This window comes from Notothenia rossii (assembly GCF_949606895.1).
Source record: "Notothenia rossii genome assembly, chromosome: 11".
NCBI classification, from domain to species: Eukaryota; Metazoa; Chordata; class Actinopteri; order Perciformes; family Nototheniidae; genus Notothenia; species Notothenia rossii.
In genome coordinates, this window is record NC_136910.1 from 21,718,315 (window position 1) to 21,742,793 (window position 24,479).

A 24,479-nucleotide genomic window follows, 5' to 3' on the forward strand; every position below is an offset into this window, starting at 1 on the left:
TCACGACTCTTTGAAACATCTCTGTTCCCGGAAATGCATCCGCGAAGGAGCCGTGGAGGACCGTGGAGGATCCATCAGTGTATCCTCGGTTATAGCTCCTCCATAGAGCCTCCTCGACGCTCGATCCTCGAAGTGCATTTAGAGAAATTAGATGTCCTTCAACATGGCGCGCTGAAATTCATATCCGGGTCACTACCGAAGGACAGAGGAGTCGAGGAGGGGGATTTGATGAAATGAGAAAGGGCCATGTTGTTGCTATAGATATTTTTGCAATAAGGAACACAAACCACATTTTATTTTGTGGCATCACAGCCATCTTTGGAGGATAGCAAGAAAATAATGGGCCAATCACTGTTAGTGAGGTCGTTGCCCTTTTGGTGTTTGGAATTAGTGTCCTACATTGCAATTTAAAAATATCAAATATTTCAAGGCCCATGTCATGTTTGTTTGTTTATTGGTCATAGGAGTGGCTGTTACAGCCAGTGTCATAACAGTGCCTACCTACGATGTAAAAAAAACGTTAAAAGCTACGCTACTTCGTTAGCCGTAAAGGTTAATTCAATAGGTTGTGGTCGCTAGTATCCTCCAAAGATGGACGACTTGCTATTGATGACGTCACATTTCCTTACAGGTCTATAGGTATTTGTAAACTTAACAGTGATTAGAATTTGGGACTCTTTTGATCACCCGATGTAATGCCATATTGAAAGACACAAATATAATGTATTGATTCGTGTATAAGAGTAAATACAAGACATTCGGCACAAAGTGGGTACACTCTTGATTCTTTATTCTCAGATTTTAAATTGAACAGAAAAAGTTTGACAATAAATCACATGATACAGGTTTGAATGTCAGTCATATTTTCACTGTAAGTCTTCATGTAACACTGAGAGCTACACTGAAACCGGTTTTATTATTTTGTGTCATTAAAAAAAGTTTCCGATTCCCTTTAGTGATGTCTCTTTTCCAGATGTTAAGATATATTGTGAAGTTTACTGTCTGTTACATAAAAAGTTAAAAACAACAAAATGGAGGGAAATTAATTTGAAGTGCTCACAGCCATTCATCTTTAGAAAATTCCAACAGCAACCTGTTACAGAAATGGTTTGCTTGTCACTCTGGTTATTCCACAGACAACAGTCACAATTGGATGTATTTCTTTGAACAGGACACTGTTTGTGGCAGTTCTTTATTAGTAATGTGAAAACCACAAATGAAACTATTAATCTCCACTGAGTGACACTAATTATTAAGAGACTGTATACGTTAGAAGATACCACCAGAGGTAAGTGAAAAATGTTTTTTTTTAATCATTTGAACACACCCTTAAAACATTATTCTTAGAACGGCCAAGATAAAATACCAACCTGTATCAGTGTAATCCTGATCGCTCTACTTTACATCAAAGTGATCTTAACCAATCTTAACAAAAGACTCGCAATTACTCATTGATTGTATTATTTAATTTACCCGATGAAATAATTTCTTTAAGAAGACCTTACAAACTGCTTGTATATTCATGTAATCACTAAACCGGCAGGGCATTATTATAGGTACAAACACCTGCAGTGCTTATTAATGAATATAGATTTCCTGTGAGTATACAAATAGTTGAATATACAGTACTATGAGTAGTGTGCTTATCAGTTTTGATCCCATAAATGAGACCAATATTATTCCACAGATACTGGAGATTTCTGGCTAGTATACAATCTCTTATGTGTTTCAGATTATCTCTTCCATTTTAGATTATCCACTTTGGTCCAGACTAATATGTGCAATACTTCTGCACCAACACCAGTTGATATGCTAGCCCTGTGAGGAGGCAGTGTGAACAGTAGAGGCTACAAAGGTGAAACACCTGCCAAGATGTGAAGCGTACAAACATTGAAACCCTTCAGTTGACAAGGCAGGGGAGGAAGCTGCATTTGAAAAAGCACAGAGATGTTGTCACGTGACTTTACAGAACAACTGCAGATCCATGGAGTCTACAAGAGGAGCCAGTTATCAATGTTTAGGTAGTGATACGTTGCAAATGAGCCAAGAACCCAAGTTGCCCACGCTGGAAAACTTATTTTCCTATCACCCCACACACTATGTTCCAAAAATAAAAAAGTGAAATAACTTCAATGATGTCCATTATATTACCCATATACAGTATGTGCCTTTACGGAAATACAACTCAGAGGATAACAATCAGGGAACATTTGAATTGAAAGTGCTTTCCTTGCTGGAAGATCAAATATGAACCATTCTAGCTTTTAATCACATGATCTCTCAACTAAAACAGAGATAACTGTACATGTGATTTGTTGTTTGTGCCGTTCATTTGCTGGTCTTAGTCATTTCTTTGTTTTAAAGTAGCACTATTTAATTCTGTTGTTGAATCAGAGCTGAGGCGAGGGGGTACAGTTGGGCACCATTGATGTACCTGCAGCTAGTTTAACCTGAGGCACGGCTCAGTACTCCCCCGGGGGGGTGGAGGACTTCTCCAAGGAGACGTAGTGTGCTTCATCAGGCAGCTCTTCCTCCACTTCATCCTCATCATCAGAAAGGGGCGGTTTGGCTGGGGCCTCGACAGGCGGCTCCATGGGCGGATCATCACTGGGAGGAAGAGAGGAAATACAGTGAAGAAGCTGTTTTGTTTTTAAAAAGTGAATGCAAACCATGCATGACACGAAAGTTAGAAAAGATCACAGAAAATGTCATGAGTCATGCCAAAAGAAAAAGAAGGAGGTAAAACACGATGCTGAAACATGCAATACATTCCCTGAAATGTACAAGTACAGTTTTATACCCCACAATCAGAGTGCAGTCACATCACATCACACAAAGAAAGGAAATAACCCAAAAGCCACTCCACGACACCCAAAGCCAACACGACGAAGAAGCCGCTTTTGTGATAATGGAGACATTGGAAGAAGAAGTGTTTGCATGAAGACCCACAGACCCAGGGTCAGTCACTTACGAGGAGTTTCGGTCACTCAAAAGCGAGCGTAATCTGGCCCGGTACTGAAAGGCAGAGACAGTCCCCATGGGTCAACACTCAGTTTTTTCTTAAACACCAATAGTCATTATATTCTAATATTATACAGGGCAATGACTTGTTATTTTTAAATACAGTGTGCTCTTACATGGCTTTACAGTACGCATATTTAATAAGTCCAAGTTATGTTAGGATTCAGTATATTAGCAAATGAGACCATGACTGAGACAACTGGGAGCCTTTAAAACTTGATGCAAGCAGTGTTTAAAGTGCAAGATATTGGAAGAGACATTATTGAAATTGACTCAAATGTTTCTAAGGGCCACACTTGACCCGCATGCCCCACTTTAAGAAACAATGCTGTAAAGGTTGCCAGTCAAACTCAATGATGATCTTGCTTGTTCATGTTCTACTGAAGTATATAAAGAAACTATTTAATTATGTTGAAGTGAAACAAGAGGACGTGCACAGAAGCCCAAACACTCACTATGTATATGTTAACATTGAAATAGGGACCTAAGAATATTCAAGACACATGGAAATTAATACAATTCAAGACATGAGACAGACAAGCATATAAAAGACAACAAATAGAGAGACACATATAAAATGGATATGCTGTGAATCTGACACACACATACACGCACACAGTTGAGTTGAAATAGATACCTTTGCTAGCAGCAGGAAGAGCAGGACATTGGGTGAATGGCATTGGCAGGTCAGGGCTAGAAATATGCAGCATTACCACACACACGTCTAACCCTAAAATGAATGGTTCGCCTCATGGGGACCTCCATTTTGTCCCCACAAGGGAGGCTAGTCCCAACACATGACAGTAACACACACACACACACACACACACACACACACACACACACACACACACACACACACACACACACACACACACACACACACACACACACACACACACACACACACACACACACACACACACACACACACACACACACACACACACACACACACACACACACACGGGGGGGGGGGGGGGGAACTGACTCAGCTCCAGAAATGTTGTCATGAAAAGTGATACCAAAAGTGCAAGTAGAGCCTCTGGTTAGCGGGTTTAAGCAAGAGGATGATCACCAGCTGTGTATATGCTGTAAATCAAGCTCAGGGTGAGATGATTAAGCAAAACAATCCTCTTGGAGGAGTTTTAAAAGCCTGAACGAAGCATTTTATGTTGCCTGTAAGTTGGCATAACTGTTAATTATCCCAAATAAAAAGACTAATTAAGATGATGTTTAACCTAATGCTTAAGATGACTATGAAATAAAGACAATTCATTTTAAAAGCCAGAAAGATGCAGAAATAAAAAAGTTTGGCTAGGCAAATTAAAGACAATTAAAAAGACCTTCAGAGGCAAAACAAATTGTAATTGTCTTTGGAGATATAATTGCCTTCTGAATAAAACCAATGAACAGAAACAACCAAACATTTTCAGCTGAATTCCTGTATTTCATACTTTTTAAGAGTAGAAATATCCCTTACATTTGAGGTTATCAATGTTAAACTGTTTGGTAGATTCTCTGTGCAATATGTTGTTAATTTACATTAAAATAAAAGCATCAGTTGATGTAGCAGTGATCTGCCGACAGGTGGTCGGTGAGCTATACTGTGTCTGTCTGTCATACTGTACGTTGGACTTATTTGAGTGGAGAAAGAAGAAACACTGGCAGCTTCCAGTCGTTTGCACTCGACTTTTCTCTCTAGTCATCAAAACAGAGATTGATAAAAGGGGGGTTGGCAAAGCTGAGGGGGAGACGGGTGTTAGGTCACACAAACAGAGAAGACAGAGCAGACATATGCAGCAAGGAAAACACTTGATGGCAAAAGCGTCCATCCTGACTTGAGTTTTAGAGTATTTCTCTTGAAAGAACTGAAAACCATTACACAGAAGTGTCTGTAACTCCCTTTTCTTCTTTCAATAATCTGAAGAAAAACTTATGTTAAGACAGTGTAAGGATAATATTTTTGTAAACACTTCATAACATTTTCAATATTCAACTGAATATTGTTATTAACAGCAGTTAGAATGATCAGACTATAAACTGGACCGACAGACGGGCAGACCAGCGTCTTTATTTAGCACAGAGAGAATCAGACACAGAACACTTCTTCTATCTTCAAAAACAGGATGCTTCTACTCACTGGAGTTTGGAAATCAAGCCTTTATTGCAATCACAAGAGAAGAAGGCTGAGTGAGGTTGAAACATAACATCCACTCCTCTCCTCTCCTTCAAGGCTGCAGAGAGGCTGAGCAGTAAAGGGTGGATGTGGTTTCATGATTGTGATACTACTGATGCCTCATTCCAAACCAGAAATGTATCAGCATATTTGTATAATACTTTTAAAATATATATTGTGTTGTGTAACAGTACGAGACACTATAATATGAGCAAACAAACAAAAAAAGATGTTTGCAAATGTAAAGATCTAGTGCACTCAAGCAAGAGTTGTCTTTTCTTTTTTTAAAGGAAGTATTAACCTAGCCAGTGATACAACTTTAATAATATTATATTTAGAATATTATCAATCCACCAATTAATTTCTCAAAAAGTAATTATTTATTCTGAAAAAAAATCTTAGTAAACAAACCCGAATAAATATAAAAGAAAAAATGTGCAAACTCTGACATTTGGACATCTGGACCAAGAAGCAGGAGGCAGCAAATAGTTGGCATTTTTGTAAAAAATTAATATGTGTACCGAGTGCCTCTACCGGGACATGTCTCCATGCTTTAATTTTCAAAAAGCTCTTTATTTCTCTCATACTGCCTGCCCATTGAGAGGCTCCTATCTCATAATGCATTCCCTAGCCCTAACTTCAGGTAACACCTGCTTCAGAACTAAAGCGCTTCAACTATAAACTAGAGTTACTTAAAGATGCCCTATGATGTTCATTTTCAGGTTCATATTGTGTACCTCCAATGTGACATGCCAAAAATCTCTTTATTATTCTTTCACCTTCTGTCTGAAACCAGAGCCCGGTCTGATCTGATTAGTTAGCTGGCCAGCTCTGTTGTGATTGATCAACCGCTTAGAGATGTCCCGCCCCTTAGCCTATCATGTACAATGTGTTAGAGAGCTAGCCAATAGAAGCGCAAGTGTTACATAATAATGTCATTATGTTACGGAAGTAAACAAAGGAGTCCAATGGAGGCAGGGGGGAGTTTGTGTGGGAGAAAAACGTTGGGATTTTAGCTTTGCAGAGCATTTACATGCACAAAAGAAACATACAGCACACTAAAGGGAAGGGAAAACCCCCAAAAAGCACAATAGGGCCCCTTTAACAATTGTGTTGATGATTTATAAACGAATGGTTTCCGCACTCAACTCAGAGCCTTGCATCTCATAAAGGGGTGAGGCACAGTTGACCCCACCCAGCCTTGGAATGACATTCACAAACTGCAATAAATAGAGAGGACCCCAGACCCTAGCTTAGTGTGAGCTCAGTGTCCCCCCCAACAAGATCAAAGGCTGATACTTAAAACGTTACAGTGAGTTTGTTCACAGAGTCAGAAATATAGATTATTACTATTATAAGGTGCAATTTTTAATGAACTCAGATACTTTATGACAAGTACTTCTGTATGGCACATTTATGTACAGTTAACATTCTCATCACATACTGTAGTCTCTGTTTCACAACACATTTACATGAGCAGTTCACTTCTCGTGATGCACAGCCTCTTATGTCAGAGGAATACAAAACCTCACAGCATGAAAAGGTTAAAAGTATTGTTAAATACTGAAAGACCCAGTAAAATATCGATTGTAATGCCTTTTTTTTTAAATACACGATAAATCCTCTTCATTTCACACCCTGATTCACATATCCTTCACATTGTCATTCTGGTGGAGAGCACTTACATTGGTGGAAATCAGGTTCCTTTTGGTGAGGAAATATAATCCCCAGCGATATGTAAAAGAAATGTACATGCATGAAAGACAAGCAAAAGATACATTTTCCTCAGAGAAAATGTGCATCCCATTGGTTTTGATTATTCGGATGGCACAGTCTGTATTGTTCTGGTTTCGGCTTCACCAGTGGCCCCCTGTTGGCTAGTTAGCTCAGAGCGGGGTTGGGGGGAGGAAGAAGGGAGATCAGAGAGGGGGGGGAGATACAGACCAAAGCTTCTTCCTTGCATTGATTGGCTCAGGGAGAGTGTATTGCTGTAAACTGGAGGTTAGGAGGCGGGGGAGAGGGGGTGAGGATGAGGGGGGGGGGGGGGGGGTTTGTTGAGGGGCAGCGAGGGCAGTCCTATCGCATCGTCAGGCTCAGTGTCTGTCTGTCTGTCCTCACACTGTCGAAATCAATTTGCCCTCTGTGGAACTGTGGACAGAGAGAGGAGCAGACTTCCAGGTGGGCTGGCTCAGGACAAACAGCAGCAAACACAACCGGGACAAGGAGAGGCGGAGCTACATCCACCCTCCAACATGCGAAATGAACCCCATACTATAACGTAACTTATTCCATAAATTAACCATGAATAAGAAGCAGGGTGAGCTAATAGGGATTGGGTGGGTGTGCAGTTAGCAGGTGGAAGCGCTACTGAAGAGACATGGTGCAAGGGTGGAGCGTTAGAAGGAGCTGGGAGGTCAAAGCTTGGGTGTTTTGTTAACAAAAAGAAAACTTAATCCAACTTAAGCTTTTGACAGAAACCAAACTAACCAATAACACAAATGGTCTTCTACCAATATGCAGTATAAGCACTATATTATTTGATTACTTATCGTATCCTATCAAACGAGGGCAAACAGAAGAGAATGCAAACATAAAAGAACACAAAGGTAAAACAAACACAAACGAAATGTGGTGTGTTCTGCTGGTTGTGTGTTATCAGGGTCAGGTCTTTAAAACATCCCAATCCCTTAACTCCTCTTCTGCTTTTCAACATACTGAATATATGGCCAATATGGAAGATCCCAGAGCCATTACCAAAAACACAATCTTGATGATTGTCTGCTTGAACTTACTGAACATGAATTCAACTTGATTTTTATATCATTACAACATTAAAACGTATTAACTAGAACAAGTGGTTCTTACCTTGTAGGGAAGCGGGGCTCGTACTCTTCAGCTCCTTGCTGTAAAGACAGACAGATGATTGATTTAAGAAATATTTTATTATATAAACCAATATTACAAACAATTTTCAAACAGTTTAAAGAAAACTGATAAGAGCAATGACCACAGCAGCCTGCAGGTGGCAGCAAAGCAACACGGTGGAAGTGATACATCAGAATCTCAGTGACTTTAAAAGGCTTTTCCTACAGAAGCTGGGAAATCAAAACGGATAAACTGTATGACTACACTTGGAAACGATTAAATGTTGTCTTTCAATAAAAACATATAACATATATGATGTTGTCCATTATGACTTAAATAACATATTGCTCTTTTTGATGTCTGATCTGCCTACATGTAGTTAGTAACTACTGCTACTACTACTTTTGTGTGGTCAGTTATGTCCGTTAATCAATATTTAAAAAGGCAATTTTTAGTACTTATTCATCAGTGATTTGAAATAAATCCTAAATGCGTATTCAAATATACTCAATTCAATGATTTTGGAAGTTGTAAACACCTACAAAAACTTAGGCCTACAAATGATCAACTCAAAGCATTGCAGACACTTCCAGGTGCACATAAACCTAAGTAAAAACGTGTTAAATGTCAGCAGACATGTTTCCATCCCTACAGGCAGTGAGGCGGAAGAGGCAGTTTAAGTTGTTACATGACTGCTGAGCAATTAAGCTTCGCCCACATGTGATGTTCCAGGTGAGGCGTAGGAAGGACAGGTTCAGTGTTGCATAAGTCCACTTCTGGTTTTGCCTTTTTTATAAAATTAACCCTCCTTCCTTTATTGCCAAGGCAACCTTCTCTCTTCGTCCTCTTCTGTTATCAACTGTCTGTCAGAAGTTCTTCCCTCAGCGGGGCAGCAGAGTGAACTTCTCCAATCTCAGCTGTGCCACATCCCAACCTCCCGTAAACAGGGACATGTGAAGTGAACGAGAACAGATATCTGTGTCTGCGTAAGCTAATGTAGCGGGGCATCTTCTGCTAGCTTTGGCACAAAAATACTCAGAGTATTGTAAAGGAAGAGACAGCCTGTCAAAGCAAAGCTATTCCTGTATATCTCAGGTCAGCAGCACGCAGGGAAAAGCTACTTCTAAACTTTCTGAGACAGACAAGGGCTGATCTCTGCCAGGATTCGTGCGACGGCTTGGCTTGTGTGTCATCTGTGGGTGTGTGTGTCAGAGTGTGTGTTTTTGTGCTTGTTTTGCGGACCCCCCACCTGTGGGAAGCCTGGCACGGCCACACTGTAGGGGCGTTGCTGTCTGCCGTGCAGCGCAGCAGCGCTCTGTGCCGCCATGTGGGAGTGGACGCCGTAATCAGGGACAGGGGCCGCCATGTCTTCTCTCTCCAGGAGGTTCCCCGTGCTGCTGCTCTTCCCGTGGAGGCTGGAAACACAGGAGTGGAAAACATCAGGACATAAACATGTTTTCCCCTGAATGAATGCTTCTTGGTCCAATCAGGGACCAACATGTTAGCGTGTGGGTGTTTACCTGCAGGGGAGACATCAGTGGGTAGTTGCTTTTGACAGTACCTATTATTATTGGCTGTTTAATTCTCAATTGTTCACAAGAAGGTTTTACAAATGATAAGCTCTCAGGTCAATCAGTATCATTATAATTGTAAAATAAAATAAAAAAAGTCAATAATGAAGTTTCATGAAAAGAAGATGTCAATAGGTAAATACAATTTTATAAAAAGTGATACAAAAGCATATAAATATGCCTACAAAACTGATTTTGGGTATTGGTCAGTGAGGTAATGACTTATTCTCTTTGTACAAGAGTCAAACATACTTGTGTACTCGGAGCTGCCTCATGGAGTTGCTGTCCCCGTCAGAGATCACGCAGGTGTAGGAGAAGGGAAACCAGCCACGCCTGAAGGGGTGAGGAGGCACCAGATATTAGCAAAATAATATACAACTTTTTAGAATCAAATCCAACTTTGATTTATCAAATATGGTGGAAAAATGTGTTAAATCCGTGGAATTCACAGAATATTCCTTACGGCAGGTCTAGTATATTTATACTTTATATAAAGTAGGGGGTAAAGGTAAATATCCACCTTGGTCTTACATTATATATTTTTTTTTTCAAAGTATATTTTACATTACCATCTCAATGGGATACATGTTGTTGTATTTATTTTGTTATTACACTGTCATTCAGGTTCGTTGATTTGTTCAAACTTCAAAGAGACAAATGGGTTTTATTATTTTGGGCTAAATAAATACATACCATTTTTTATTTATTTATTAAACAGCAATGGCATGATTTTCCACCAAATTCAACTAGAATCTGTTGAGTTGTGAGTTATTTTGGCTATGCCTCACTGTACAGTCTGCAGCTAAGAGTCACTCACATCCGGGTCTTCTCGTTCTCCCCGTAGTGCCACCCGTCCCGGGCCTCGGGGACCAGCAGGGTGATCACGTCGCCCTCGAAGAAGCTGAGCAGGGTGCTGTTGTCCCCGGCTGTGTGGGAGAAGATGGCCTGGACCCGGGTCCTGCCGTTCCTCTCCAGCCCCGCTGCCATGGAGCTGGACCGGGGCAGGGTGCGGGTCTCCGCTGGATAACGGGGGGGAGAGAGCTTTGAGTCTCCCTTTCTCTAATAAACAGTGTATAACATGATGTGTAGCCAAAGCAGCTGCATATACTCCAGTTTCTGAATCTCTTTTTTTCAAATTTCCTCCTTTTCCTATATCTATTTTTACTTCAAACATCCCTTTCTCCTTTTTAATATCACATCTCCTTGGAATCCTGCTTACTTTGGACTATTTTTATTAAAGATAAGATAAAATAAACTCCACAGGTTAGGAGACACCCAGGTATATGTATTCCAATAGCTCTTTTAATGGCTTTTATCTTTTAGATGTGATAACTCTCTCAAGAAATACCATCAAATATAGAATATTTGCTTTGATAAAAAAGCTTTAGTTAGGTCATTTTCCATTTATATAATAACACGGACTGAAAAAGCGTAGGCTTAAGTTTTGGCTTGTTACCCTAACACTTTTTACATAAATTATTTTTGAAAAATTGTCAATTAATTCATAAAATATATTTAGAAATATATGAAAAAAGGGAAAAAATAAGCAAAATAAAATATATGTACATCATATGCTCCAAAAAGTCACAAACAAATATTAATATAAATACCAGTGCTCAATAATCAGTTTATATTTGTTGCCATCCTTAAGGATGTATTTTTTATTTTGGTATTACACGTTTTAACTGACCTTTTCAAAAGGATTCCTGAAATTAACTATATTAGGGTTGTATATATATATATATATATATATATATATATATATATATATATATATATATATATATACACTTTTTTTTCTGATTATATATATATATATAGATATATATATATCTCTATATATCCTTACTCTTAGCTTATACTTTCTTTTTTTTGGAAAAACCTCTGGCTACGTATTTTTGTATCACATGTTTTGCTTTATAGATCAATTGTGCAAATCTCTAGAGAGATTAGAGACTTATGGAAGTATAGTCAAAGTATACAAACATTTATGACACGCAGTATGCGTATGTAAAGTTAACTATAAAAGTGCTTTCATTAACTGTTCCTGGTGTTCTTCATCCTTCCAAATCCCTTGCCAAATAAACAATACGTGTCCTTACTCAGAGTGGTCTTGCTCTTGGCGGGGGCGACCTTGCGCACAGGCAGGGTGTTGGAGTACACCTCCCCCCCGTGCCGCTGGGTCTGCGGGGAGGCCTTCCCCTGGGCTACCTTGCCCTCCATCCACTGCTGGTAGTCCTCCCCTCCGTGAGCCCCCGCTGTGCCGTTCATCACCGGCATCCCCCCGTCCACACCTCCCATCAGCCTCTGCAGAGATGGGGACATTAGCATACAGACAATTCGAAAACTCATCTCTCTTTACCTAAAGCTGTTACATAACACCCAACAGCTCATTAATAATAATGAACAAGATGGAGAGTGGATCGAGGTCAGGAAATGCTGGTTAATGAAAATACTATAAATGAATGTATTGTGCTTTAAAGATTAACATATGGAATGACTACTGGGAGACTGCAAAGAGTTTCAAAGTGTGTTTAATCTGGGAACACAAAACACCACTGAATTTGTACCGGGTTTTTTAATTAAAAGCCTGAGCCAAACTGAGGCGTCTTTCATCAAATCTTGAAGTTTCCCTTTCTTTCTCTTCAGGAGCCAGGCCTGCCGGAGGGGCAGGGTGAGAGAGAGCCCGGAAATTGAGGAAGTTATTTTCTGTGCAACGAGCTAATTAGCATGGTTCGCTAACAAGTTAGTTTGCATTCACAAGAGTTGCCTAAGGATGCTCTGAGGGCTCCCATGATGCAACAGTCACATCCGGGGGCATCAGTCCTCGACACACTCCAGGTACTTATTAAGAACCCTATTAGACAGCACTCAGCTGTGTTTGGGTGCTTCTAACTTCATGAGAGTCGATTAGAATTTTTAACCATGAGAGCTGAAAGTGGGTACAAGCACTAACGGAGGACATTTTGGATTCACGTGCTCTCACTTTTTCAAGGGCTGTTCGAAGGTCAAGACTTAATTCAAGGGGCCCAATTATGTTTTTTTGAGTTTTCCCTTTCCTTATGTGTTGTCTAGGTTCCACCCAGAGGGACATTTTCTCCCACACACTCCCTCCTGCCTGAAAAGCTTCCATTGGACTCCTTTGTTTACTTCCTTAACATAATGACATCACTATTACATTGACCAATGTACTGACTTTCTGCAATTTTTTCACTCCAAAATTAACACCATTCACCTAGAGCTGGCCTCAGCATGCACCTCCTCAAGTGATCCACCCTGGATGTCTACCACTGGTCCATCACTCACCAGCTCCCTCTCCATCTTCACCCCAGCATCGGAATACACCATCTCAGAGCTCATCCGTAAAGCTAAGACCACCACCTGTCAGCTTGATCCTCTTCCCACCACCCTGGTCAAGGCTTGCCTACCAGCCATATCACCCATGATCACTGACATAATTAACTCCTCCCTCACCTCTGGAATTGTACCCACCTCCCTCAAACTGGCTGCCATCACTCCCATCCTCAAAAAACCCAGTACTGACCCAGCCGATCTAAACCCCTACAGGCCCATCTCCAACCTACCCTTCATTTCCAAGGCCCTTGAGAGGGTGGTTGCCGCACAGCTTCAGTCCCATCTTGACACAAACAACCTCCATGAACCCTTCCAATCTGGTTTCCGCCAAAAACACAGTACTGAAACAGCCCTGGTTAAAATCACCAACGACCTCCTCCGTGCAGCTGACTCCGGACTTCTCACCATCCTCATCCTCTCCTTGACCTCAGCGCTGCATTCGATACCATCTCTCACCCACTACTCCTGGACCGCCTGGCTGGCATTGGGATCACTGGTGTTGCAATCTCCTGGTTCTCATCATACCTCACTGACAGACAACAGTTTGTACAACTCGGTAATCACAAGTCACAAGAAAGTGCTATTTCACTGGGTGTCCCCCAGGGGTCAGTACTGGGTCCACTCCTATTCATCATATACCTCCTCCCCCTGGGCAAAATCCTCCGTCACCATGAGGTTAATTTTCACTGCTACACCGACAATACACAGGTCTACATTTCCTCCAAACCCACCACTGCCCTCCCCCCAACCTCCCTCACCACCTGCCTTGAGGACATCAGGAGCTGGATGAGCAGGAACCTCCTGAAGCTTAACGGTAGCAAAACTGAGGCCCTGCTCATCGGCTCCAAATCCACCCTCACCAATTCACATAACACCCCAGCACCAAACATCATCAGCGACGGCTTCCCCATACCATTCGCTGCCCAAGTGAAAATCCTCGGTGTCATTCTGGACGGCTCCTTCTCATTCGCACCACACATAAAAAACATCACCCGCCCTGCCTTCTTTCATCTTCGGAACATCTCCAGACTCCGCTCATATCTGTCCCAACCCAGCACTGAAATCCTGGTCCACTCATTCGTCCCAGATTGATTACTGCAATGCACTTCTGACTGGCCTTCCCATCAAGCTCCTCAATAGACTGCAAATAATCCAGAACTCTGCTGCCCGGATCATCACCCGCACCAACTCATCCGGTCACATCACCCCCATTCTCACTCAGCTACACTGGCTTCCTGTACGCTACCGTATTGACTACAAAAACATTCTATTCATATACAAAGCTCTCCATAACCTTGCCCCCATCTACATCACCGACCTCCTTCAGGAGTACACCCCCTCCCGTACCATCCGCTCTTCGTCCGTAGGACTTCTCACCGTCCCAAGCTATCGCCTCAAAGCCATGGGTGCTCGAGCCTTCGGCTGCTCGGCTCCCAGACTCTGGAACTCCCTGCAACTACACATCCGACAGTCTGATTCCATAACAACATTCAAAACCCAACTCAAAACCCACCTGTTCAAACTGGCATTTTCTTTATAATCTGTACCCTGTGTCCTTTTGTAGTCAATTTCCTGTTGTTTGTCTTGTCTTACCCCGGCTGATACTTCACTAAATCCACTGTTTTAATTGTTCCCTATATTGCCCCTATGCCCTGTAAGGTGTCCTTGGGTGTTATGAAAGGCGCCGCCCAAAATAAATGTATTATTATTATTATTATTATTATTATTATGTAGAACTCGCGATTGTATAAGCTAGTGCGCCAACACATGGCTAAGGGGCGGGACATCTCTAAGTGGTTGACCAATCACAACAGAGTCGGCCAGCTAACCAGTCAGATCAGACTGGGCTCTGGTTTCAGACAGGGGGTGAAAAGAGGTGCTGAAGCACAGGCAGCATTCGAAAAATAAAGACATTTTTCGAACATTAAAGCATGGAGACATGTCACAGTAGCAGCCATATAAATGTTATGATATTGTTTTGACTATTAAACACCTGAAATTGAAACATCATAACATTTATCTGGCTGCTACTTAGAAAAAGAAAAAAAAATGGTCACTATTTTTCCTTTTGTATTTAGTAATTACTTGCACTATTTTTTTGTGTTTCTGTTTAATTGTGTTGCACTGTTGGAGGAGCCTATGACCTAAGATGTTCATCGTCATAACTACACTGTAGCTATGCACGTAAGACCAATAAGCCTTGAAACCATGAAACCAGTAGAGGCACAACATATAAATATGAACAGGTTTTACCTTAAGTTAGGGCTAGGGAGTGCATTACATGGGATATGAGCCTCACAATGGATAGCAAACGTATTGACTATTCAGTATTTAGAAAAGTGACAGGCACCTTTTTGAGAATATATCTATCGTTTTAGTAACTTTTCAAGCAGAAATAGATATACCATTTCAGAATGTTTGCTTTTCCAGCCTCTGAGGCTGTTATTCTGCTATTCTGTCTTCAATTATTATTGTTATTCTGTACATTGTCATGTAGCGACAACAGTTTCGAGGGCTAAAAAATGAATAATTAATAAGTAGTTGCAGCCCTTTTGTGAAGCATTATAGAAAAGAAAAAAAATATGATTTTATTGCATTATATGGATCCACACACCAAGGAAACAATTGCCTTGGAACATTACATTGCTACTGTTTCTATAACAACCTACTATCTTATTACATGTCTATAAATACTGCAGAGGGCACAGGTATGACTAAATGAATGTTTAAGGCTAGAGGAACCAACCTGCTGTCCCATGCCTCCACTGGCCCTGAGGGCGGCCAGCTCTGGGGGCACTGGCAGGGATTTAGCCCCAGCGAGGGGCTCGGAGAGGGGCATGCCTGGATGATGTGTGATGGGAACCATGGCGCCCGCAACCCCGCTCATCTGCTGGGCCAGGAACATGGCCCGGTCCGGCAGCTTGTTGGGCTCGGCACACGCCTGCTGCCACGCTGGGAGCTTCTGGGTTAAAAGCTCCTTCCCCTGAAAAAAAAGAAAAAAGAGGGGTTAGGTTTTTTGTTTTTTTAAATGAGAGAATAGTTAGGTTATGCTGCTGATATATTACATTACATGTTAGACGCTTTTATCCAAAGCGACTTACATACTCAATACTGTGGACAATCCCCACCGGAGCAATTTGGGGTGAAGTATCTCAGAGACACAACGACATGCTGGCTGCAGTGGGGTATCACATATATTTCCACATTTGGGTTGCCTTGACTGGATGTCAAGTTTAAGTTTCCAATCACATACAATACTACTTTTGCAAATTTTTTGACTTTATTTGCGTTTGATTTGATAGAAATAGAAGAGCTAAAATAGACTCTAATTTATTTAAAATAAATGTGTAAAGAGCTATCTTTATCTTTGGCTTTTTAATTTGGTATCTGGCATCATTACTCATGTTTTATTTACTTATTTAAATTTAATTGTGTTTTTCTGCATCTAATTTTGTTATTGTGTCAAGTTATTATGATAACATTTTAGTGTTTACATACTTAAATACTAAAATTAATTTTAGAATATCAATCGATAAAACATTTATTTTAATTCATATGATTCGTCACATTTTCTATTCAAAGAAAACAGAAAATTGTTCATAACAATATTAAAAAAGGAAACCCATTCCCCATCCAACAATGCTAATTCCTCTTTAATAAGTGTACCAAAGGAATCGCTCGTCTGAGGGCCCCGTAGAAAAAGAGGATAAAAAAGACATCAGGACATCAGGAGGTAGAACTGTCTTTGTAAATGTTTGATGGACTTTCCCTATGGACATCAACATAGCATCACATTGTTCACATTTCAGCAGCAGTGTTTGATGGATGACAGGAGGAGAGGAGAGCTTAAAAGGGAGGAGTGGAGGAGCATACAGTACACATCAGCAGAGAGATTAGATGGAGGATATGAAACCTATTATTTATGAATGCGTAGCGCAGCTACATAAAGATACTTCCCATTAGCATTCATCAACATGGAACAAATGAGCAGTTCTGAACCCGTGAATATTTGAAGTATAGAGAATCCGCTGCTGGAACACTTTTAACTCCAGCAGGACGGAGAGGAGGATAATCACGGTGAGGGGCCAAGGTTTCCTGAGGAGTGTGTGGGCGGGAGCTTCAGGTATCACAGTGTGGGTGGGATGATCAAATCAATTAACACAAATATACAGCAAACACCATCTCATACCAACACTGAGCATGATGTCACCCGGGATTCAGGTTAGAGCTGTAATGATTTCTCTGTCACAGAAACACTACTCATTTCAGGCTAGATTGGTGAAAAACACGAGGAATTTGATGTCGCCCTTCTCTTTCTATGCAGCAAAGTCTTTCTCCTGCTACTTGTAAAAAATGATGAGTCACCACGACCTCAGTTAGCCCTTCTGAATCGCTAAGGCAGAGCGTAGGTGGGAAGCTGCTTTTACCAGTGTGATAATGAAATTGACTAGCAGACAGTGGTTCTTTTCTCCCTCATTCTTGCCTAGCACAGAAGAACCTCTCTCTTACAGGAGCTGAATGTGTGGGAGATTTGCCAACATGTAAATGTACCCAACGAGGAAAGATAGCAAAGTCAACAGTGGTATTTCTCGTAAAACATTTCAAAAGACATCTATGGTAACTAGAGCTGTCCACAATTAAATCAATTCTCAGTTGACTTACATAGTTTTATCAATTCAATTCAATTGAAAAAGAATCATGAAAAAAGCACCTTTTTAAAATTGTGTTTTAATCAGATGTGCATATGTGATTCATGAAAATAAGTGATTCAACATGAAACATGTATAATTGACTACGCCGAAACGACCAATTCCGTGAGTGTAGGTGGATTAGCATTTTTTCTGTATACGATACTAAGCTTTAAGCATTTGCATTGCAAAAGGTTTTTACTTACAGTAGTTTCTACTATTGGAAAAATGGTAACGGATTACTTACTTTGTACAATTCAGAATTCATATTTTGTTGTTGCTTTGGGTTATAATCTACTGAACGTCTATGGTTGACATGACAACAACAACCTAGTGTCATTCTAGCAACGTCTCTGAAAACCTGCAACATGAATTAAATACCTTAACAAAAGCAAAGGGAACCACTTTATATACAGTAATCCCATGTCTATAATGCACAATAGAGATACAGTATTCTGCTTGCATCTCTTTTTAATTAAATCTGCAATGCTTTTAACATCAATCGTGACAATACAAATTATGTAATAATGACTCATATGGTGAAGTTATATAAAACTTCCTAATTGCTTGTGACTTCCTGACATTTTCTCCCCTAAGGATCATTCTGTATTATAATTCACAATTTTTTATTTTTTTTTTTTATTTTTTTTTTTTAATCACTGTTATAATGCAACTTACGTGATCAAATGTTACTCTAAGTGAAGGCTGAATCTCATTATTTTTGCCAATCAATTCATTTATCATTTAGTCTACAAATATCCTAAATATTCCTATTCCCCGCAGACCAAGACGATGTTTTCCGAATTTTTCTTTCATTGGAAAATCACTATAAAACCTAAAGACAGCCGGTTAAATATACTTTATATGACAAAAAAGCATCAATCACATAGATCAAACTAGAACCAGAGAAAAGCTGAAACAAATAATCAATTAATAAAGTGGCTACCATTTTTAATTCCTATCCCTTATTTTTTATGTTTTATAATATATTTAAGATTTGACTGATCTTCACAATGTTGTTTCATACTGATTCAATCTTGTGTTTATGCATCATCATGTCAGCAGTGTGTGTTCTCTTCTTCCCTCTGTCTATCAGTCACTCATTCAGACACGTTCACACCCACACAGTCAGCGAACCAAGTGTTCTTGCAGGAAGTAGGTCATCCTCTCTCCTGCTGCCCCCCCACTTTACCCTCCTCCTCCTCCTCACCCACTCACCCTCCCTCCCTCTCTGACACTTCCCTTTACCATTTCACATTTCCCCGGTGCGAAGAGGTGAGATGATTTTCTAATAAGATTTCTGGACGATATGAAACTCCTGATGAGTGAGGGGCTCTGATGCATGGCCCAACTTTCTCCAGAATGCAATGGACTAATAAATGCAGAATGTAAACAGTTGATTTGCTAACATCTGCACATTTGATTGGAAATGTGTTTTTAATGTGTACGTGACATGCGTCTGTATCTGATTCTGTTTTTGCTAGAACACACTTTCGCTGGCACCAATAAGGTTTAAACTGATCTAACTATTTGTCTATATTTTGTATTTCAAAGAGCCACAACTATACAAAATCCGAATTCTTTTACAGTAAAAAAAAAAAAAGACTGTTGCCATTTGCACCCGGGTGTATATAGTGTAACAAGACTGGGCTGATAAAAGAGAAAAGTGGTATCATGACAGAGGCAGTGTTTAAATCCAAACAAAGCTTTTTTGCTTCCAAACTCAAAAATACCTTCCAAAACAGAAAGGCTAACGTAGCCGGGCCGCTAACCGACTTACTCTGGGAGCCTCCTGCTCCCTCCAGGTGGGTTATGGCTAGAAAGGATCCGTCTAGTGTAAATATGACCTCACGTTCTCGTTGTAATTTGAGCGGCTCGGAAACACATCCACAGCAGTAACATGATGCAACATACACATTAATGCAGCAGCAATATTAATAGAGAAACATCAGACATAATAGTAAAACACTGCAAGGGAACATTGTATTGCACCAGGAGCTATCTTGGGACTTTTACTGCGACAACGTTGACTTGCCTGTGAATAAAAAATAAACCATAGTGTTGGTGATCTACAGTGTTGTCATTCTTCTTTGAACACCAGCAAGACCGCTAACACCCTATTTCAACAAATCACACTCCCTGTAATTGACATAATTAATAGATAGATTAGCTTCTCATCATCATTTGCTGTGGCCAACTGATGTTAACGATCATAACTGAAAGGCTGCCTGCCAAACGTAAACATTCAGCCACGTGACATTCAGCCAAACTCTCGCGAGAGTTTTACACAAGACGGATCCTTTCTAGCCATAACTCTCCAGGTGCCACACACAACTCAACAGCTCGTTAGAGGTTTCTCAATACTCAAATTTCTCCTCCTCGACTCCCCTCCTCGACTCCTCTCCTCGAGACTTGGTGCCGCCCACAGGAGATGCGAGCGGAGGACTGAGGAGGGGAACCGAGGAGAGAGGAGTGGAAGCAGCAGGCGGTTTGAGAAATGAGAACTCCTCTCCTCTGAGCGGTCATTTTAAAGAGACGTCCATTAATGATGACAGGAGGCACAGCAGCACTCTGATGGACAGATGTGTTCATGACGACTTATATATATATTTACTTTTAATGCATTGACAGTGCGGTATAATGAGAGGCTACAGATGCGGACATATACACACACACACACACACACACACACATATTTATATAAATATATACAATTTCAAAATCAAACAAGTATGAGAGCACTCTCATAATAAAGTAACACAATCAGAGACTGGATATATCCCCCCCCCCCTCTCTCTGGTCGCTGAAATGGGGAATTTAAATTACGGGCCAAAAGTTGTACAAGTATTAAAAGTAAGCATAGGACACCAAACCAACTGAGACCCGTCTGTCCGCCGCATCTACGCACTGTACAACAAACACCTACACACTGTACCACCATACTTGCCAACCCTTCCGATTTTCGCGGGAGATTTCCCTGCCAAACATCAACAAATCTATGACTTCAGCACTATAACAGCTATAGATGTGATTTGTGCCATGACATCACCAGCAGATGAACAGGAAGTGGAGAGCTGTGTTCTTTCTCACCTTGCCGTGGTAGACGCTGCTGTTCTTGGCGACGGCACACTGCCGGTCCACCAGGAAGCAGTACCTCCTCCTCTCCTCAGACAGAGCGTGCTTGTAGCCCTCTGCGATGCAGTTGTCCAGCTCGCTCTGCTTATTGCTGATGGCCTCCACATACTAGAAACAGCAGGGGAGGGAAATGGTATTACAAATGGATGGTATGTCTTTATTAAGACATTGTCTCACTAATTATGGGGGTTAAATCTGAGAGAAGGACTAAGCCAAGATTACTTCAATTGAAATTTGTTGTGTGCTGTAAAGCTCTGAAAAATGACATTTAAAACAACCAACAGGAACATCTCAACCTATAAATACTGTCCTGATTACTCTGGATAGTGTAGAGACCTTTGAAAACCACTAAATAAATTCCATTGTGTGAATTGGATGATTCATCCCTCCAACAGCTGAAGCTCTGAATGCCTCTTGCAGATGATGGACAGCATCTTCTATGGTTTTGTTATGAATGGACTATGCCAATTTAAACTAAATTGGGCATCATACATCACAATCATGACATATAAAAAGGCAGCGAAAGTGCACTTCCATGTACTGCTTTGAAAGTCAAATTGCTGTTCATATTGAAAATGTCACGGCCAATCAGCGTTGAAAACAGTGAATCAGAACAAAAGAATACTGTCTAATCATAGAGGCGTCTGCTATGTGATGTCGGTGGCTGGTGTTCTGTATTTCCTGTGAAATTGCTGAATTATAGAGCTTTTTCCTTTCTTATTCAAACTCCCTCACCCTTATGGCTTTTAAAACTCCTTCACCCTCCACTCCAACAACTCATCCCACTGAGTCCTCTTGTGTAGAGGTGCGGGGGACACCTCTTTTAAACAAGTGGAACCACTAAGCAACATCCGGCATCGCCTTGACAGAAAGTAGCATGTGGTGAACCCCACTTTGTCCTCGGGGTTAGTTATGTAACTGTAAACATTTGACCCCCATAATGTTGAATAATGTGAACCAGCCTCCTCCGAGTGGCAGACAGCGCTGCAGTATGAGGTGTTAATGACTGCGGCTGAGAAAGTAAGCATCCTACGCACTGTGGAAGTCAGGGGGCAAAAAAACAAACTGCTGGTGAGAGATAGGATTTTAAATGAGGGACTTAAATTACCTAATGCCGAGCTATCATCGAGCATAAGAAGATCATTCATTCAGTTTTCTTTGCAGTCATTATTAGATATCTCTGCCTCAACAACATGCCTATTTAAAAGTGCTACCTGTAATGTTCTGACTATGAAAATCACTAATGTCTTCACAAAAAACAGATATGAAGATGAAACCCAAAGGTCTATTCATCATCTAAACTGAAGTTTTGCTGCTGTGCTAAAACGATTTTAAATAAAATTAATATTTGACAGGGTTACCCAAAAGATATGAATAATTGTTTTTGTTGTCTTTGATTTAAAGACCTGTCATAGGCTCCATTCCTACTTGTTTTCAATTCAGATGAGCGATTGTGTTTTTATCTTTAAATATCATTGACTACTTTTTTCCAATCTTTTTTCATTGGTCATTTGTGAGGAACACATTTTGCCTCAATCTGGGCCGTGGCTGTTAAAAGGGAATCTGCTATGCAAGAGCTTTACAGCTAGAATCATATGCCATACTGGGGGGGGATGTAAAAAGTTGATAAGACCACACCGCTTCACTTACACTGCAGTAAGTGGGCCAATTCAAATGTGAACATGGTGCTGCACATGCTAAGAGATTTCATTAAAAGATTATCTACAGATATAGATTGTGGGGACATACACATATCCCTGGATCAAAGGGCTTATAATGATGGTCCACTGCAATATAAAGCATGGAGGCTGAAACACAGATAGACTTATACCCTCAGTTCTCTGTAGTGTCTGTGATGAAGATATTCACTCTGTTTTAATAATCCTGTAGAGCCAACTTGTTTATGAAAATAACACTTTTAGAAGTAATTCATAGAATATAATGACGTCGTAGATATTTTCATTTTCATTTGTGGGATTTCATCCAAATAAACAGAGGTTTCATCGTGGGTCGATTGTTTAACCAAATGACTGATAACTATTTGATCTGTTGAGATGTTTTAAAACATGACACACTAAAAACAAAAAAGCTAGATAAATAATCTAACCAAAACTCAACTATTTTTACTCAATATAGTGTATCAATTATATTTGTAGGTATGCAAGGGAAAACTTAGAACAGGGCCTTCTTTACCTTCCTTTTCTATATTTGAGTGGCAATTCAATGCTTTTGGTTTTGACCCGTGATTAATCCCATTACAGTTTCCCTGGGCTCTTGTAGTATATCATATCTGTCCGTGGTATTCCTGGTGGCCAAAGGACTGTGACTTGGGGAGAGGGAAACTGTGTGCACTTCACAGAAAGGCAAGGACTAAGTTTTAACTGAGACAAAATGTTGCAATAACATGCTGTCAATGCTATAATCGGGTCTACAAAATATTTAAACATTGTTATTATGCCCACTGCAAGCTTCCACAAAAAAAGAAGAACATTTTCAATGTTCAATAATATGAAACATATACTGTAGAAGCAGCAGAAACAATTATAATTTCTTGAAATACCAGTAGCTTCGTAATCATTTGAATTATTCAGTTTGGGAGTTTTTACATAATCCTGGTGGTCTTTTTCATAGATGTCCTGTATTAAAGTCTAATTCTAAAACCTGCATTATAGCAGTTGAGTTTTGCCAAGGCACATCAACTTAAATCTGTGCTTACCGAAAATCATATAATACACAGGACGGGGAAAGTTGTAGTGCTTTAACAGAATTCAGGGAAGCACCACTACTTTGATATACATTGAAGCGCATTGACCCACTGAGGCTCAGTCCCTTTTCAATAATTGAAGTAGTTTTAATACACCAGCTGTATTCGGTGTATGTGATATGGAGCTCTAATTAGGATTCCAACAGGCCCTTCCTGCCACAGCCAGTCAGCTCCTCGCCTGCAGCTCCCTCTGAACACAAAATATAAATCTGGCCAAAAGCTGCTCCTGCTTTCTGCTGACAGTGAGCACAATCAGCATTTAAGATGTGTGCTGGGAGGGGAGGGGGCTTTGGTGTCCAGCGTTATTGACTGATTTCATATTAAGGAAGGTATAAATCCTAGGTGCAGTGTGAAACGTGTGAAACATGTCAGAAAGTGTGGTTTAAACTTGGATTGCAGTTGCTCAGTAATTAGAATAACAACATTAAACATGCTTGTCGAGATGTTTCTACTGTAAGCAACCTCACCAGAGTGATATCAAACACTGTGATGGAATGCAAATTATTTAATGCATGCTTGGCAGAAATAAAAGAATACCTGGACTGCTTTAATGAGTTTTGACTTTAATTTATTCCCCTCAACTCAACCTGACAAACCTCTCTGTGTCTAATGGATATGAAGGAAACTGCCAAAAAGCACACAGAAAATGGGCTTCTAATGGCATGATGCCAGTCATTTACATCAAGTTAGCATCTTCTTGAGTCGTGTCAGCTGCAGTCGGATACTGTGGGTGTTTCTCAATGTTGAGGACGCTTGCTTGGTAGCACATGTCTTCCGAGTCACTTGTTTCAGAAGCGAGGCAAGAATCCTTCCTGGCATTCGGGAAACGAAGAGTGGAACAGGCTAGCAAGTGTGCAGGTGTGCGTCATAGAGACCCCGCCTTAGATTTTCCGCCACAGATT

The 24,479-nt window shown here is 40.5% G+C and overlaps 1 protein-coding gene across 4 annotated transcripts in view; it reads right to left on the reverse strand.

The window, feature by feature from the left end:
* Nucleotides 1-769: 769 nt before the first annotated feature.
* baiap2b (BAR/IMD domain containing adaptor protein 2b) overlaps nucleotides 770-24,479 on the reverse strand; it is a 76,483-nt gene continuing 52,773 nt past the window's right edge. For 2 of the 4 annotated variants that reach the window (XM_079658867.1, XM_079658866.1), the window contains 8 exons: nucleotides 20,769-20,921; nucleotides 15,737-15,973; nucleotides 11,739-11,943; nucleotides 10,454-10,655; nucleotides 9,889-9,969; nucleotides 9,315-9,480; nucleotides 8,066-8,103; nucleotides 770-2,607 (listed from right to left, as the gene is read on the reverse strand). In XM_079658867.1, coding sequence (XP_079514993.1) covers nucleotides 2,463-2,607; nucleotides 8,066-8,103; nucleotides 9,315-9,480; nucleotides 9,889-9,969; nucleotides 10,454-10,655; nucleotides 11,739-11,943; nucleotides 15,737-15,973; nucleotides 20,769-20,921 — 1,227 coding nt within the window. In that variant the 3' untranslated portion in view covers nucleotides 770-2,462. Of the gene's footprint in view, nucleotides 2,608-2,971; nucleotides 3,016-6,770; nucleotides 7,349-8,065; nucleotides 8,104-9,314; nucleotides 9,481-9,888; nucleotides 9,970-10,453; nucleotides 10,656-11,738; nucleotides 11,944-15,736; nucleotides 15,974-20,768; nucleotides 20,922-24,479 lie in introns of those variants that run through there. The other 2 variants (XM_079658869.1, XM_079658868.1) reach the window with 2 other exon arrangements.